This window comes from Notolabrus celidotus, chromosome 10 (assembly GCF_009762535.1).
Source record: "Notolabrus celidotus isolate fNotCel1 chromosome 10, fNotCel1.pri, whole genome shotgun sequence".
Lineage (NCBI taxonomy): Eukaryota > Metazoa > Chordata > Actinopteri > Labriformes > Labridae > Notolabrus > Notolabrus celidotus.
The window spans coordinates 15,936,374-15,953,048 of NC_048281.1; the positions used below are offsets into that span (position 1 = coordinate 15,936,374).

A 16,675-nucleotide genomic window follows, 5' to 3' on the forward strand; every position below is an offset into this window, starting at 1 on the left:
GCCTCTGAAAGATGATGGAGCAGCAGAGACAAACACCTGCATAAGCAACCATAACGTCATTATTATAGTTTTCATCACATTCATTTTCAGCTGCAGTGGCCACATGTTTCCTGTCCTGACCCATAGTTCCCTTTCAGGAGCAGGGGCAATGACAAACAAAGACTATACTACAAAACAAAAGAGCTCTGGATTACTGTCATGCCCTGGAGGAGGTTGTTCTGTTCATTTAGCATGCATGATAGCAATCACCACTTAGAGCCTTGCTTAGCTGCAGTGTAATTGCTCCTGAGCTCGTGCTTTTTTTCTTTAGAAAATGTCCAACAGAGACATTTACTATAGCAGCCTTTCAACTTTAACAAGTGCCACATTAGGTTTACACTCCCCAAGCTAAAGAGACAGGCAAGTTACAGTCCTTGCACTATTAATCTCCTGCTTAAGATTTACTTTCTGCCAAGATTAATCAAGCTGTGGACACACAGTCAATAAGAGGAGGCTATTTAGATAAGTGTAACCCATTATAATTACTTTAGGAGTTGGAGGCCTTAAGGTGCTACAATTGATTCTGTTATCACTGTTTTTTAATGTCAAGCAGCGTGGCTGTTTGATTTGACTTCAAGAACAAATTGCTTTGACACAAAACACACAATTATTGACCTTTCAGTGTAAGTCTAGGAGTAAAATATGCTGCCTGTGTTTGCCTGTGGATAGAAATTAGGTGAAAAAAAAAGAAATGGTGTCATGTGCCAAATTGTGGCCATAGCTTCATGTGTGTTTTAATGGTGTGTGGAAAAGAGGGGGGAAGGGTTGGCAAGCTGCCAGCAGTCAATATTATCATCATCATCGTCATCATCATCATCATTTCATTAGACTTGCCTTGCACAATGGGACCGTCAGTATCTATCAGGAAGCTAATGTGGCAGTGATTCCCAGGGGCGGCAGATATATTTGGCACATCAGTGAAACCACTGACAAGATTCATGGACGTTTAAGAGAGAGGAGTTACACAGCAGAGAGATGAGAGATGTGTCAACGGTTTATGGTGCGTGAGAAGAAACTTTGACCTTAAAATATATTCACAAACTAACAAACAAAAAAGAACACAAGTTGGTAATGAAGAAAACAATTAACACACAAGCAGGGGAGGAGAAGCAATGAGCCCAGTAAATTTGATGGTCTTTGTTTCAGTTGCAGTATCCCAATGAGGATGGAGCATTTGCGTGCCGGTATGTGTGTGTGTGTGTGTGCCAGGTGTGAAATGGAGGGTGAAGGGACCAGTGCAGAGGACAGACATTTCAGCAGTCTGGTGTTCAGAGTCGGCCCACACCCACACTCATCTACCCACACTCCAGCGGCTACACTGCAAAACAGAAACTGTTGCGACGCTGTTAGTTCTTCTGTACCAAATCAAACTGATTAGTTACAAAAATAAGAAAAGAAGTAAGACAAGCAGGATTCAAATATAAATACACTGCAAGGACTCAAAGCTTCATTTAATCTTTATAATAAAAAATGATATATAAGACTTGATATAAGCCACATGCACTGATAAACTCAGATAAATGACTCATCAAGATATTACAAGTCATAATATGAACCTGTATTGAGTAAAAAATACTTTTTAAGTTTCCTGAAATAAGATTTTTTGAATATTCAAGTATGTTTGAAATTAATTGTTATGTTTTTGACTATTTTTGCCTTTCCATTGAATAGTCTGATCATTGTAGACACTGTATCCGTGATTTACTTGTGCTTTGCAGGCCATTCATGCAGTATAGGCCTGGTTAATTTGCATTCAATCGTTGTGAAATTCTCCAGCACCTGCTTCCCAAATTAGCCACGTCATTATGCTTTTGCAGAGCTTTGTTTTGGAGCAACGAAAACGTGTATTCTCTCCTCCTTCTACATCCTCGTCCGTCCAGGTTTGGCAAGATGTCCAAGTGTTATTATTTTTATTACATCATTAGATGAGCATTTATTCCTTGAATCCTTTGTTCCTGTAACTTCACACAGCAGCAGAGACACCAGCTCTGTAATGATCGCTGCACTGAAGCATGAAACAAAGAAGCAGCAGCAGCAGCAGGGTCTGCCCGGTGGAGGATGGGAGGAGAGAAACAGCCAGTCCCTCAATGGCTGTGTTGAAATAACAGGCAGCCAAGCAGAGCCTCCAAATAGCCCCCCCCCAAAAAATAGTAAAGAGAGCACAGTCTAATGCCTTTTATGATAAATATCTTAGAAGTGTGAGTAATGAGAGGAGGTGGAGAATTGGCAGGAGCGACTCGTGAAATCTCAGCTGTGAGATGATCAGCCAATAAAAAAGTCCCTGCAGGGTGATTAATCTGACCAATAGCTGTGACTGCCAGGTGGATGAAGAGGGTGTCGAGACTTTTGTGTGGATAGTATCAGACCAAAAATGGTTAATTAATCTACCTTACTGTGAATCTTTCTACATCTATTGTGCTTATTTTATATATGTTAGTATAAAGGTCAGATACTAGAGCAGAGACAGACTACTTAACTCTCAACTGTCAATTCCCCCACACCTCTAAACATTTAACCCGTCTATCAAAGAGAGTGATGAACAGTCAGAGCTGTAGACAGACACCTGCTGACCCTGAGCTCTTTTAACAGCTCACAAAACATACATCACTTTTTTTGTTAAACACACTCAACATTATATATATTCATTGACTTTTATGAAGATTTTTTATGGACATGATTTTGAAGGAATGACTTTAACCAGATGTCTACTAGCTTGAATGACACAAGTTGCTGTTAGACCCCAGTTGTAAAATATGTTCAGTCATACAGATTTGATTTTGCTTTGTGACTATCATAAGCCTTTGAGAGAACTTTAAAGATAACACTACCCCTTCAAAATGCAATATACTGACAGTTTATTTTTATATTTCAGGATTTTAATTTATAGATTTAACTCTTCTGATGTCCAGTTGACCCTTAAGTGACAATATATTATGGGATATTACATATTTTGCTGGGCGATTTCTTTGATTCATTTGGGGATTTAAGACATCCAAAACATTTAAAAAAATGGTGTTATCACAATGCATCATGGGATTTTTTTATTCTTATGAGCATGCTGAGTTCATGGCAAAGATTAAGCTCACCATTTCAATATATTTCTGTCTTTCTAAAAAGGCTTCCTCCTTAAAAAAAAGTGCCCACAGATGTTTTACAGCTCATGTCTTTATTAGTGCTGTGGATACAACTGTAATACTATGCAAATGATGGCGTGAAGTTAAAGTGCCTACAATAAATGTAACAAGGGAATGTTCATCCCACTAATTCAGGAATGTACAATTTTACAATAAATAAATCTTATTCCAGTAGCAAACACTGTGCATTTCATTACTCAAGCTCAATTCTTAACAGATGAATAAAGCCAGCTTCTCAGATTGTTTTCTCAACATAAGAGTGTGCCTATAGAATTCATAAAGACAAACTAAATTTGCATATAATAGCTTTACTTCACTTAACACTTAGACAATCATATGTCCATAGAATAAAAGCTGCTCCAGCATTGTGCTCTTAAATTACTAATAACGCACCAGCAGCAGGAGCTGCACTGCCAGTCCTACCTCCCTCTTCTGTCACAACAACATTCAGTCAGTGAATCACAACGACATTGCACAGTTACACAACATAGATTGCACAAAAGTTAAGGGCGGGAAGTTATGTGTTCTTATACAACTGTCTGAAAGCATCTATCAGGGAGAATCAGGTCAGTGTACATGTTGATAAATGCAACTTAACCCCTCTTTGGTTCACAAACACACTAAAAGACTTCAACATTATTGAAAACATTGTGATATAATACAGTTTCCCAATAGGAAAGAGGATACATTACAAATGGACAGCAGGTAACCTATTCACAATTATAATCTCTGCTTACAAATAAAGTGATTTATCTATTACACACTATACGGTATTGTCCATTTACATATAGGATTTTCTCACTGTAAAACTAGGACACATTTGGCACAAAGGCAATGTAACAATACTATACACAATCTACACAAAGATCTCTAAAAACACAGCAGTCAGGTACAGATCTGTGTGAAATATTTCCACCTATGTAATATCAAAGAGAAGAACAGCTAGGGTACAATGTGGCGGTGCATCAGGCTCGATAATTACATAGACGACATGAAGCACCAACAGTCAGTACATCATATATTTATGTATATATTTTACATTTATACTGTTTGTGTCAATCATATATGGTTTCCTATATTGTGCTCTGTTAAGTGTGAAAAAATATCTTGGTTTCATTCTGTTTTTATACTGATCTTGATAAAGTACAACAGTGACTTGACATATTTTGTATCAGAGGAATCATTCCAGTGTGCAGATATTCTTGCAGCATCATTGTCCCATGTAAGATAACTGCATATAGTTACATTTTATTTGTTGTTTTGTGTTAATGTAGGGTTTTGCAACAATACCAGTGTGCTTTTCTTATTCTCTCCAGTTTTGAGCTGTGTCCTTTTTACTCAGATGACCATGTGTGCAAACTTTTTGAATATATGTCATCACTGCTAACGACAGAGGTGGAAAATATGAGACACACAGGGCATCTTTTTTGTTTTGCGTAGCCAGAAAAAGACCTGAAAGCAAAAGTTTTGATGTTTCTGTCAAACAGATGGGACTCAAAGCCAAGCTCATGGCTTTCCTGAGTCCTGAAAGATGAATGTTTAGGGGGTCAAAGGTGATTTAGCTGTAACTCTTACAGGTCATTCCCAAGTCGCTCAATCTCCTCTATCAGGAAATCGATGTCTGACCGGGTAGCTGCAGGGTTGGAGATGACCATGCGGAAGAAGTTGACCTTGTCTCCTTGCGGCTGGTAGCCCACCATCGTCGTCCCAGACTCCATCATCATCGCCTTGATCTTTGGTGCGACCTGATGTAGAAAACAAATCATCATTAAGCACGCTTGAGCACAAGAGTCCGTGACGTTCCTGGATGAATCACTAGATATAAGCACACCCTTTTTGAATCGATCTGTGTGTTGTGGATATAGAAATGTTTCTAGAGGAGCAGATTGACAGGTCATTTACCTTGTGCAACCTCTCCCGCCTCTCTTCACCATCAGGCAGGCTGCGCAGGCTCGGTGGAAGATACCAGAAACACAAATTTGTGTGTTGTGGCTGATAACAGAAAATGAGAACAACATTTGTAATGACTGCCGATAAAAAAACTGCTCTATGTAATTTCACCTTTTCCTGTCATGTTGTCAGGAATGTAAAATGATGTAATCAATCCTCAAAGCAAGTTAAGATACCAAACATACAGTTTATTTATCACACAAGACAAACAGATGTTTTGTATGCAGCAGTGACTGGTTTATATTCATCTGATAGCTCAGTACAAATGTGGTTGTTCACTACAAAGTATTGCAGTATTGAAAATAAAGTTCTCACCTCTCCATTGAATACCATCACATAACCATCTCTGTCTTTTATTTTATTGTAGAGGTAAGCTGACAGATCCAGGCACTTGTCAATATGTTGTTCAAATCCTTCCGTTCCCTTTGAGAAACATTGAGTTAAACAAACACAAAAAAAGAGTTGACACCTTGATATTCTAGATATGGTATAATGGGTAGAAATAGAGATCTAGGGATGGAAAGAAGAGTTAAAACACTCACCTTTGCCTTCCACATGAGCCAGAACTTGAAGATGTCGACATGGCGTCCACACTGAATGGCCTTGTCACCTGTGTCATACATGGTATCGTACTGTTTATCCGGCTGGAAGAGGTATCCAGCGCTCATGGAGTTGCAGCCTTGTAGTAATCCCTGCAGAGGACAAGAGAGGTAAGGTGCATTAAACACCAACAGAAAACTGCTATCTGTGTCAGTATATGTGCATGCATTTGAACAGCAGAGTGGTATTGTGTGCAGCAGGCAGCACAGTCTCACCCTCTCTCTGACCAGAATGGCAGAGCACTGCAGCGGCACTCCCATCATTTTATGGGGGTTCCAGGTGACTGAGTTGGCCCTGCACAGATATTGAAACAGTAAACACAGCTCTGTGGGTGAGTGTGAGTATGTGTGTGTGCATGGTATCAAATCTAAAAACAGAATTAGACTATCTAAGATGTTTATGAAACCACTGTGCACCCCTTTAAGAGGTATTTTTCTGTGAAATCTGTGGTTGTGTACAAGATAATCACACCATAGACTGCATAACCCATAGACAAAGTCTGTGTGATGTCACCCATTAGTTTCTGCAGAGACATTTTGAAGCGTAACGATGACGCTCAACATACTGGGAGTGCAGAATCAACCTTACATTCAGTCAATGTAGAACAGAGACAAAGAGGTGGAGCTGAAGAAAGCATTTAGCTACCTTGGAAACAGCTACAACACACCCAACAGTTCATCAATCCAGCTCTACCCCTTATAATACAAATTCATGAATAACTCTTACACTTTACATTATCTTAAGAGGTGCGTCATAAAAGTAAAAAAAAAAAAAAATCTCTCATAAAGTGCATATGAATAAAAAATTTAGCTATATCGACCAAAATATTATTTTGAACCAGGCAGTAAATATTTTTACTTCTGCTGTAAATTTTGACATTTTGATATAGGACCTACATGGGGATTCCTTGGCTTTTGGGGCAGGCCTCAAGTGGACACTCAAGGAACTGCTGTTTTTTGCACTTCCTCATAGCTTCATTTTCAACACAGTAGGTTGCTGCTTGGACTATACATCTGAGATTATCTTTACCCAGATTTTAAAGGTGACCTCCAACAATTTTGTTTTGTTTTTCAACAAAGAAGTTGTGGATTTGGGTCCTTCTTCGGTATTGGTGTTATGAGCAACAAGGCACTCTATTGAAGTGTCGCTCCCCTCATTTTACTATTTCAAGTTAGTTTTGGGGCAGTTTTGTGTTAATTAGAAAATACAGATGAAGAGAGATGGGGAATGTTGGCACTAGAGAGCAGGGGGTGACATGCAGCCGAGGGTCGAGTCAAACCAGCGACTGCTGGATCAAGGACAACAAGGCCTTAACCACTGGGATAAATCAACGCCCTGTCTCCCCTTATTTTGGCTGTTTCTCTGCTGCTTGCTATGCTGTCTAACAAAGGGATAACAGTATTGTATCTGTCGAAATCTAAGCAGCAGAGCTCAGGGTATCCTTACTTTGAGTCATAAGTATGTGTTAAGCTCCCAGAATGATTAACGACATTTCCCATAATGCAGCACTAAGTAGCATCCATCTCTTTCTTGAGTGTATCAAACTCAATACCCTGAACGTAATACTGGTGTCTTTCCTTAAAAGTTTGACGTCAGTCCAAACCCTTACACTATCATTAGATATGACATAAGCCTGATGATGTCATCAGCTTTATTCTAAAGTAAGTGTTGACTCTGTGATAAGTAAATTGAATTGAACCTGGTGGTGAAAATCTGTGTTGTCCCCCTTTTAAAGTAGTTGACATCAATATGTTAGTATACTGTGTTGTTGGTTTTTTTACCTCTCTACTCCGTTCAGCTTGTGTCTGTGCTTCCTGGACATGAGCAGACCTCCTCCCCATGCACCCTGCACAGCAAATGACACATTTATAACTGTAAGGATGCTAATATTCATTACAGTGTCTTAGCAAGTAGCTGTCATGCACAGATGATGCATTTTTATATACATTAAAGATAATGAATATTCTCTTACATCCACATGTAGCCACATGTTGTACTTTTCACAGATGTCTGCGATTTCATTGATGGGATCGAAGGCTCCGTAGACTGTGGTACCAGCAGTGGCATTCACAAACATGGGAACGTAGCCCTGCAAAGTAAAAGCATTGGAAAATAGCATTTGCTACAATTATAGGCTGAATTCAAGACATGTTCATCCGCTCTTTGAATGTTGACATCAAAGAGATCGACTAAAACACAGGTCTCGAATAATGCACTCCTTCAGTCTGCACCTCCTGCTTTCCCATTTCTTTTAGTCTGCACATCACTTTACCTCGAAGACTTCTCTCTAGGAGAGGCACTTAAGAGCGTAGGAGAATCACATGTGATCAGACAGAAGCATTAACCTTACAGAAACAACCAATCTGTTCTGCCTCACATCAGTGTTTTACTTTCCAATAAGTAAACTCCAAGGCTCAGAGTAGTGCTTCTTGTTGTATAGAGTCACTAATAGGAACAAACAAATAAGTAAGTAAGAGGGAACAACGTCTGAGTCATTGTTGTGGACATTCACCTTCTGCTTGGCTTCTATTACTTTGGCCTCCAAATCTGCAGGAATGACTCTCCCTCTGGGAAACAAGACGACAAACAGGAGTAAGACATCCAGATGGAATATCCACATTTGAAACCTTGTTTTTTCAGGTGTTTGAAGCAGAAAGCAAACCTCTCATCTGTGTTCAAAAGGATCAGGTTCTCCGTCCCGAAGCCCAGAGCTGCACTGGCTTTCTTGATGGAATAATGACTCTGCGAGAACACAGGTTGTTCAGTAAGAATACAGACAGTCATTTCAAACCTGCTGTTAAAGTTACTTGAATGGACAGATAGCAGGGGAGCGTGATGAATTTACATGCTCTGACGTGAAGAGGACCAGTCGGGGTGCTGCTGCCATGCCTTTGGTCTTAACTTCAGGGAAGAACTTGTATCTTGCAATCATCACACTGTACATGTTGGAGATTGCTCCTCCTGTAGAAAGTTAAGTACCATAGTTAGATACACAATTGAGGTAGTGTACTTTAATCAAATGTTTCTATTGTATAGTACTTTTGAGTTACACTAAATGAGGTGAATATTCCTCCCTACAGTAATATGATGGCTAAAATAACTAGTAGCATTGCAAATACTCGAGATCCAATGTAATCAACACATCTGTTATTATGGAAAATGTCATGCTGCCTTTTATGTTGTGGCTAAAATTAGCCCCATCTTTTCAGCCCATATTATTAAGAGATGCTAATGGAAAAAGGCAGAATTATCTGTTATCAATAAATACTATTGGTATGATCTTGAATGTATCATCCTACATAATAAGCATGTGGATGCTAATACTAGTGTACTTCAAGATTTGAATGATTGACTTTTGTTTTAAATGAATATCTCTCTGCACTTTCACATTGTTTATTTTCCTTGAGTGAAAAAAAGAAAAGAGAAAAAGAGATGGGACATTTTCTTACCTGGAGAGAATATTCCATCGCCCTCTCCATCACGCCAGCCGATGATCTCTCTCATCTTCCTCAGCGTCAGCTGCTCCATGAGTACAAAGACAGGTGCTATCTCATAGGTAAACCTGAAGGCAACACACAAACAACTGAGATCAACAGAAGCCCTCCTTTCATTGCTGATTAAACAGATGAAGATTGTCTTTATCTTTGTTATCCTGTGTTAATGAGACAAAGGAACATAATATTGTTTCTCCTCACACTTTAATTTTAGTGATAACTGTTTAACATTCATGCTGATGGGATCGATATAAAATACACTGCTATTCAACTAAATGCATTTATATACAGTAATTGTCTGTTTGCCTATTACACTGCTCTCTTAATACAAATGGGACAAATATAGCGTTCTGTACACAGTCACACTTCAGTAACAATACTATCTCATTGTTTTGAAAATAGCCTCTTGCTGTCAAGATTATGACAGAGAGAAGCCGTTGAAGTTTTGGGCTCATAGACACAGCAGCAACAGCAACAAATGTTATGCTTACATATTGAGAATAGTCAAGGTATTAATTCTGATGTCTCAATTACAAAATAAAAGCTTTCAGAGATGCCTGTATGTTTCTTATTAAGGGAATATATCTGTGTTTTAACTTGCTTAGTCAAAGTACATTAAAAATTCCTCTGCCTCAAAGACAGTCAATTAGAAGTTAAAGCAGAGGCACGTTCATCCATCTCCTGCAGGCCAATATTCTTCCACTTACATAAGTATCTGTCTCTTCATGCACAGAGAGTCAATGAATCAGTGGGACATTAAAGAATGTCACATTGTGCCCCTCAGCATCTTCAGTATACACACACAGATAAACAGACAGTATGTATGGAGGGAGAAAATAAACAAGTCAGATGCCACGTCGCAGATGTCACACATTAATTTCACCGCATTCATTCATGCAGATGACACTCAGTCATTGTGATTATGTAAGACCTTCATGTGATTGTCAGTCTATTAGTGTCAGTCAATATCTGCCAGGGGTAATTACAGTTGATGGAGTAATTAATAAAGGTAAATTACAAGTATGTAAGCAACCTCCACCCTATGGTTCAAGTCATCCTCGCTAAAGACAACAATGGAAAACAAGCTAACAGCACTGAGTCTCTCACATAGGCAGGGCGACAAGCTGTGGTTGAACCACCAGGCAGAAACAAGACTTTGAAATACCTAAGTGAAGATTGTTAAGATTTAAGACTTACACTTAAGTTCTAAACTAGTGTGAACTAGAGTCTCCACTGCAGTTACAATCTCTTTATACAATCAGATCATAATTGTTATACAGATGCTCCACATAAGAAATTAGAGTAAGGGGTCCTTTTAAAGGTTGTTTTAAATTATAACTTTCTACTTTGTTAATGGTAAGTAAGTATTTAAATAATCATTTACACATCCATTATAAGACATTAGCTAGCAACAAAAGGACAATTCTCCTTTTCTAGTGTCAGATCACAACAATGGGGAAGGCACTTAGACCAATCTGTCACAAGGACATTCCTCAGTTCAAGCTTTCAACACACAAAAAAAGAAACAAATTTCCACACATGAAGGGACACACCTTTCACAAACAACACTCTTTCTAAAATGTATAGACAATATGCTCCTTAAACTACAGTTGTGAAAAACAAATGATATAAATGTATTAGAATGGAAAAACTGGATCCTTGTGATAGCTGTTTATAATGTGTACAGATGGTCTGTGGGGAACGCTGGGTCCCCTCCTGCCATTGTTATATCCCAGGAAGTAGCAATAGAAACAAAGACAGCATGTAAACTGTGAATGTGAATCAATATGCAATTTAGATTGCCCGCAGGGCTGAATGATGTGACCCCAGCCTGAGTGCAGGCCAACATTGACAATACTGTGTTTGTGTGTGTGTGTGTGTGTGTGTGTGTGTGTGTGTGTGTGTGTGTGTGTGTGTGTGTGTGTGTGTGTGTGTGTGTGTGTGTGTTCACAAATGTTGCCTTTTGCAATTTTTGTTTTCCTGCTTGACTGACATGATATGAGAGAATGCAGGGTGTTTTTTCCCCAAAGATGCTAATTAACCACCTTGATTTCTTCCTCTACATTAAAAACTTAATTCTACACAGGATATTTAAAAACACTCAGCATAGAAGAGTAGAATAAAATACACTTTGTGGACTCCTGCATCTTATTGCTTTACCCCAAGGCATTGGCTGCATTTCTGGGGGAATCGTTACTTAAAATACAAACTGACCAATGACACTTTCAGTACTCACATGTTTGTGTTGGCTGTAGAGGTGAGCCACTCTCCTGCCAGCCCAACAATGTCTAAACCAGTGGACAGCTGGTTAAAGAACCTTGGATGTCCTGCAATTGATAAAAAAACAACAGAGCAACATAATCCCCCAGAAAACAATTAATCATGCGAGAATCTGAAGGAGAAAATGACTTATCTGTAATCATTACCCTGGCATGTAATCTAATGAGAGTTATTGATTGCAGCAGGCCCCACTGCATCTCCAGGCCTCTTTGTTCTCACCTGTCCTCACTCCGTACTTCAGGGTGTCCCTACAGTCCACCAAGATCTGCTCCAGGGACTCAGGCTGGTCGGACAGCTCCAGGTTGAAGCCCTCCATACCCTCCAGCAGCTGGTGAGGGTGGTGGAAGTCCAGGACCTTTGTGGATCTGTCAAAGGTCTTCCGGACATAGTTGGTGAGGATTTCCACAACCTCGAGCAAGAACTGCATGGTCGGCTCCTCTCCATTTTTAGCAGGCAACAGCTCTGCAAAATAAAATACATCTATTAAATTGATGTTTGTTTGTATCAGTGCTCTTTAGCCTGAATCTGAAGATTGCTATCATGTTGAGAATTCTATCTGTGTGTGGTTTACACTCAAATTATCTTACTTTGGTAAGTTTAATCGTTCATTTATGCAAAGTTTGAAAAGTTGGGTTCTGATATGATGTCTTACATATACGATAATGTGTTACTATTTGATTGCACAGCATTGGTCTCAACGATGCAATGCAATGTGATAGAATACAGTACATTATGATATGATAAGAAGGGATATAATGCAGTACAATGCAATACCACACAGTGGAATTTGATACAATAAAATGCAGTACATTAGGAAACGATGGGATACGGTGTAATATGATGTGAAACAGTATGAAACAATAGGATACAGTATACGTTACAATACGATAGGATACAATACTGTGATACAATGCACTTTACAGTCTCCGTGGGCCCACTTGTTTTGACGCAAAGTCTGCAAACAATTACCCAGTCATCGAAGTTACGTTAAATAAGTTATTATAAATAAGAAAACAACACAACAACGTGGAACCGAGCAGTAAAAACTCATCACAGTTAAAAAATGTCAAGTATTGCATATTACCAACCATGCACATACTCCACATACAACAAAAAGGGTAAAAAGCAGAGCTGAAGAGTTAATTCCATGCCACTACGGAGATATCTGAACTGAGTTAGCCAATTAATCATTTTTGAAGCAACCTGATTCGTCTGCATGTCATTTACTTCTTCTAATTTTATACAGTTTGCTGTTTTTTTGTTAAATCTATATTTAGTTTTCCACTGGGGTTTAGATTTCTCAAATTTGTGTAATTAAATCAAATTTGATTCCAAAGAAAACAAAACTCGTGTCTGTTCTGAAGCTTACCTCTGGCGTATAGGTTGGAGAAGTCGGTCTCTGTGCGTCTGAAATGCGCTTCTCCGCCGCTGTTATCGCAGGAGAGCAGGTTCTTGGCTGCGCGCTCCTTGAGGGAACTTACGATCCTGCTCCTTTCCTCCAGGCTGTTGTTCTTCTGCAAAAATCCTAAACGTTTACAAGAAGAAGAGGAATCCGTAGGGTGATTACAATTTCCGTACATGTTGAATGCTACAACTTTTTCGTGTTTACTACTACCAGGCCTGTTCTAATAATTCTCCTCTCCCTTATCTGACTTTTTCTCTTCGCGCAGGGGGCCCTATTTATGGGCGGAGGGCACTGTGGGATGTTCAGCTCGATGACATCAGCATAAACTCCAGTCAAGCATAAACAAATCGTTGTCATGTAGAGGCTGTAAATTCTTATTAAAGCTCCTCCGATGGTGTGCACAACAAACAGCACAAGTAGCCTATACCAGTGCAGCACTAATGCACATTTGAAAAAGGCGTGAAGATGTCAGTTAAGCCTGTTTTTGGGAAGAACATTGTCATGAAATACATTTATAGAAAATGTCTATAGAAATGTGTGCACCAAGCTACTTTGGAGACATTGAGTCTACTAATCCCCTCTGTGATGATCCAACCAAAACGCAGATTTGTTTTCATGTTCTTCACACACCTTGTGTTTTGCAGCTTTTTTTTATGTCCTTAGTTAATTAAATGTCCTTAATGAAAGCAGCAGAACGTGTCGGTCAAAAATACCTGGAAATTGCGCTGCGCACTGGCGCATGACATTCACTATTATGGAAGATGTCAGTCCGTCTTTGGTTGGGATAGGGCGAAACAGAAATAGACTGTTAGAGGGTAAATCGAAAAATCCATGCTGCACAGTCCCTCCTTTTATTTTATCAGCTGCAGGTCAGGGACAAAGATGGTTTGATGCTACTTTTATTTTCCAATTTTAGAAACATTTTACGACCAGTTTAGATGGTATTTTAAAACCTTAAATGATGTTACTGGTTCCTCTTTGTCTGGGTGACATTTTAAACTCCATATGGTCTGAAAATCCTTGTCATTTCCCATTGAGCCGCGGGGGAAATGATGCAGGCCGTGCAGCCTTAAGTCACGCTTATGGGCGCAAGAAACCTTGGCAAATATCTCTTTCTAGAATTTTATATTGTTTGGCAAAATTGCATTAGGAAACAGAGAAAATATGGAAACTTACCACATATTTTCATTCCCAATTTTCTTGTACATCCATGAGCAACTCCACACCAAGCATCATAGCCTAAAACAATTTAAGAAAACAATTACAAGGCCTCACAGAAGAAAAAGGAAAAATGGATATCAGCATATGTTTTCATCCTACTCGATTTAATGTTGGAAATAAAAGAAGAGACAAGTGAGGTCGAGTGATGTCGCATGCTGAAACAAAAATAACCAGAATGAGACACTGGAGATGATTTAACATTAACTCCCCTGGCCCCTGCATGTGGATTAGCCCATTTCTAGTGTATGTCACCGTTCATGACCCGGACCAGGACTTAAAATTAATTAGCCGTTTGGATCCACGCTATGCAGCCTAAAGATCTAATTGAGTGAAAAGATGCTGGTTTTAAAACGCGGGCATCAGTAGACATGAAGCGGCTGGCCGCTGACAGATAGAGAATTACTGCGTTATCAAGGGCTCACAGCCACACATGAAGGAGGGGGGAGGGAGGGGGGGACCATAAAAACGAGATCCTCAAAAGCAGCAGTTTAAGGGAGGAGGGGTGGGAGGAGGAGGAGGAGGGGAGGTTGGAGATTGGGGGACAGAACCATTCCCCACATCCCAATTTAACCCTTTGCTTTGGCTCATTAGATAAATCATTGCCCTGTTCAGCTCATTGGTCGCACTTTAACTCAGCGTTCAGTGATTTTCTTCACACAAGAGGGAGCGAGGTAGATAACAAAGAAGCAACAAAGAAACAACAAAAAGCCATAAAACAGGAAAAGGAAGAAAGGGAACAAGAGCATTTGTGCTGACGAGAGGCATTCAGAGGAGACTGCTAACATTTGTAAAGGTGCAGCCTCAATGCATGTTATAGGCTAGCTGCTGTAACTGCAGGGGCCTGACCCAGAAGAGTCACTGCTTTTGTCTGAAAAACATCAACTGACAATGCAAGTCATGTCAGTATCAAAAATAAAAGAATATATTATTCAGACATGCATTTTTCAAAAGCAAAATTCACCCATAACTGTGTATTTCTTCCATCAATTACACACATCCAAACCTGTCACATGGTTTTAGACCCCTATTCAAAAGGACAAATCAGGCTTTTTATTTCCCTGTATGCTGACAATGAATGGACGGCTCTCTACAGTGCCCCTTCTCCCCTTCTTGAAGGCGACAATGCCTAAGTGTGCCATTAGAGGCAATTTAATATGGCTGAATTAAAAGCCACTTCAGGGGAAATTTGAATTTTTTCCAGGCAGGCACTTTATTCGACCAGGGTGCATTCAGCCAAACCAATGAAAAAGGAGTAGGACATAATCATAATAATAATAATAATAATAATAATAATAATAACAATAATAATAATAATAATAATAATAATAATAATAATAATAATAATAATAATAATAATAATATTTGAAAGATAAGGAATGATATTGTAATTTATTGTAATGAGTTGTTCCGGTAGCTTCGAGCTAATAGCCGTCAGTGTAATGTTAGCAGAGGTTTCAGCTTCTGACAGTACATTCGTCTGTCAGCAGAAGCCGGGAGGTCTGTGATGCTGAATGAAACACAGCGGTGATTTGTGGCGAAGGAAGCCTCTTCAAATGGCAGCGGATTTTCTTTTCCCCCTCTTTCTCTCCCTCGCTCTGTCTCTCTCCCTCCTTCGCCCCTCTCTCACCCTCGATGAAAATGATTAATGGCATTGCCTACAAAGTAAATAGCACACGTGAAATAGCATTTTATCTGTGATGGACCTACTTGAGCCCGGTGGTCGTAAATTTGTCGAGTTGGGATCCGGTTCGCCACCAGAGGAGGAGGAGGAGGGTGCAGACGCCGCCATCACTCCCGAGACCCTGTGCCAAAGTCTTCACCTCAAAAAGCCTGGGCACTTTTTTTCCCCTTAGCCCCCAAAAAATCCCTCTTAATATAATTGAAGATGAAAAAAGAGCTCACTGGTGAGAAAAAGAGAAACCCATGGAGCGTTTTTAAACAATGCACATCCTGCTCTCCAACACTAAAAGAGATGCTCAAGTTTGCGACACAGACCTGTAGACGACAAGGACACTGGCTGTCTGACAAGTTAACATTTAATTCACATCGAGTTCTGTTAGCTCACAGACAGAAGTCCAACTTTAACCATTTAATAAACTCTGACAGGAGCACATTATTCCACCCTCATGTCCTGGTGTTTCTCAGGATGGCTGATGGTCAACACGCATCCTTACAATATCATATTTATCATAAAATCCTCACATTTCATTTCTGTTTCTAGAGATAAGGCCATGCATAAAGAGAGCAAAAATGCAAAACAAAAATGAGCCTTCAGAAATCAAATTACTGTCAATTTTTACTGTTTACAGAATTTGGCCTGTATGGTGGCTAGTTCCTTGGTTTTAGCTTTACAATCAGTTCAAGGTGATTGTTACATGAATGGCTATGATGCAGGTAAGTCAGCCATGGAAAAAGGCACATGTAACCTTTTTTTTCTGATGCGCCATTTGGGTATTAAACCAGTTCTTTTTTTCATGGAAACATTTCCCCCAGCGCAAAACTCACTATTTCTGCACTCATGCAATTTACATACACCCCACTGCTAATAACCA

General features: G+C 39.5%; 2 protein-coding genes across 2 annotated transcripts in view; both read right to left on the reverse strand.

The window, feature by feature from the left end:
• The window catches only part of LOC117820296, a 40,746-nt gene extending 36,580 nt beyond the window's left edge, over positions 1–4,166 (reverse strand). The window contains exon 1 of the mRNA XM_034694020.1: positions 4,156–4,166. Within this exon, the coding sequence (XP_034549911.1) occupies positions 4,156–4,166 (11 nt within the window). The remainder of the gene's footprint in view (positions 1–4,155) is intronic.
• On the reverse strand, positions 3,189–16,146 carry gad1a (glutamate decarboxylase 1a). Its single transcript, XM_034693210.1, has 16 exons — positions 15,831–16,146; positions 14,079–14,141; positions 12,867–13,022; positions 11,717–11,959; positions 11,454–11,544; positions 9,173–9,285; positions 8,569–8,684; positions 8,386–8,465; positions 8,236–8,290; positions 7,696–7,812; positions 7,505–7,569; positions 5,939–6,017; positions 5,666–5,815; positions 5,439–5,546; positions 5,076–5,165; positions 3,189–4,918 (listed from the first exon to the last, which is right to left on the reverse strand). Exons 1-16 carry the CDS (start codon positions 15,910–15,912, stop codon positions 4,745–4,747), a joined length of 1,782 nt encoding a protein of 593 aa, XP_034549101.1. The 5' UTR covers positions 15,913–16,146; the 3' UTR covers positions 3,189–4,744.
• Between the last annotated feature and the right edge of the window lie 529 nt (positions 16,147–16,675).

Excerpts from the sequence above, each read along its gene's own strand:
- gad1a (XM_034693210.1), bottom strand. The coding sequence starts at position 15,912 with ATGGCGGCGTCTGCACCCTCCTCCTCCTCCTCTGGTGGCGAACCGGAT. Across the intron at positions 8,291-8,385 it reads CTTTTGAACACAGATGAGAG|AGGGAGAGTCATTCCTGCAG; the intron begins GTTTGCTTTCTG and ends CTTGTTTCCCAG. Across the intron at positions 5,547-5,665 it reads GGCTCATGTGGAAGGCAAAG|GGAACGGAAGGATTTGAACA; the intron begins GTGAGTGTTTTA and ends TGTTTCTCAAAG.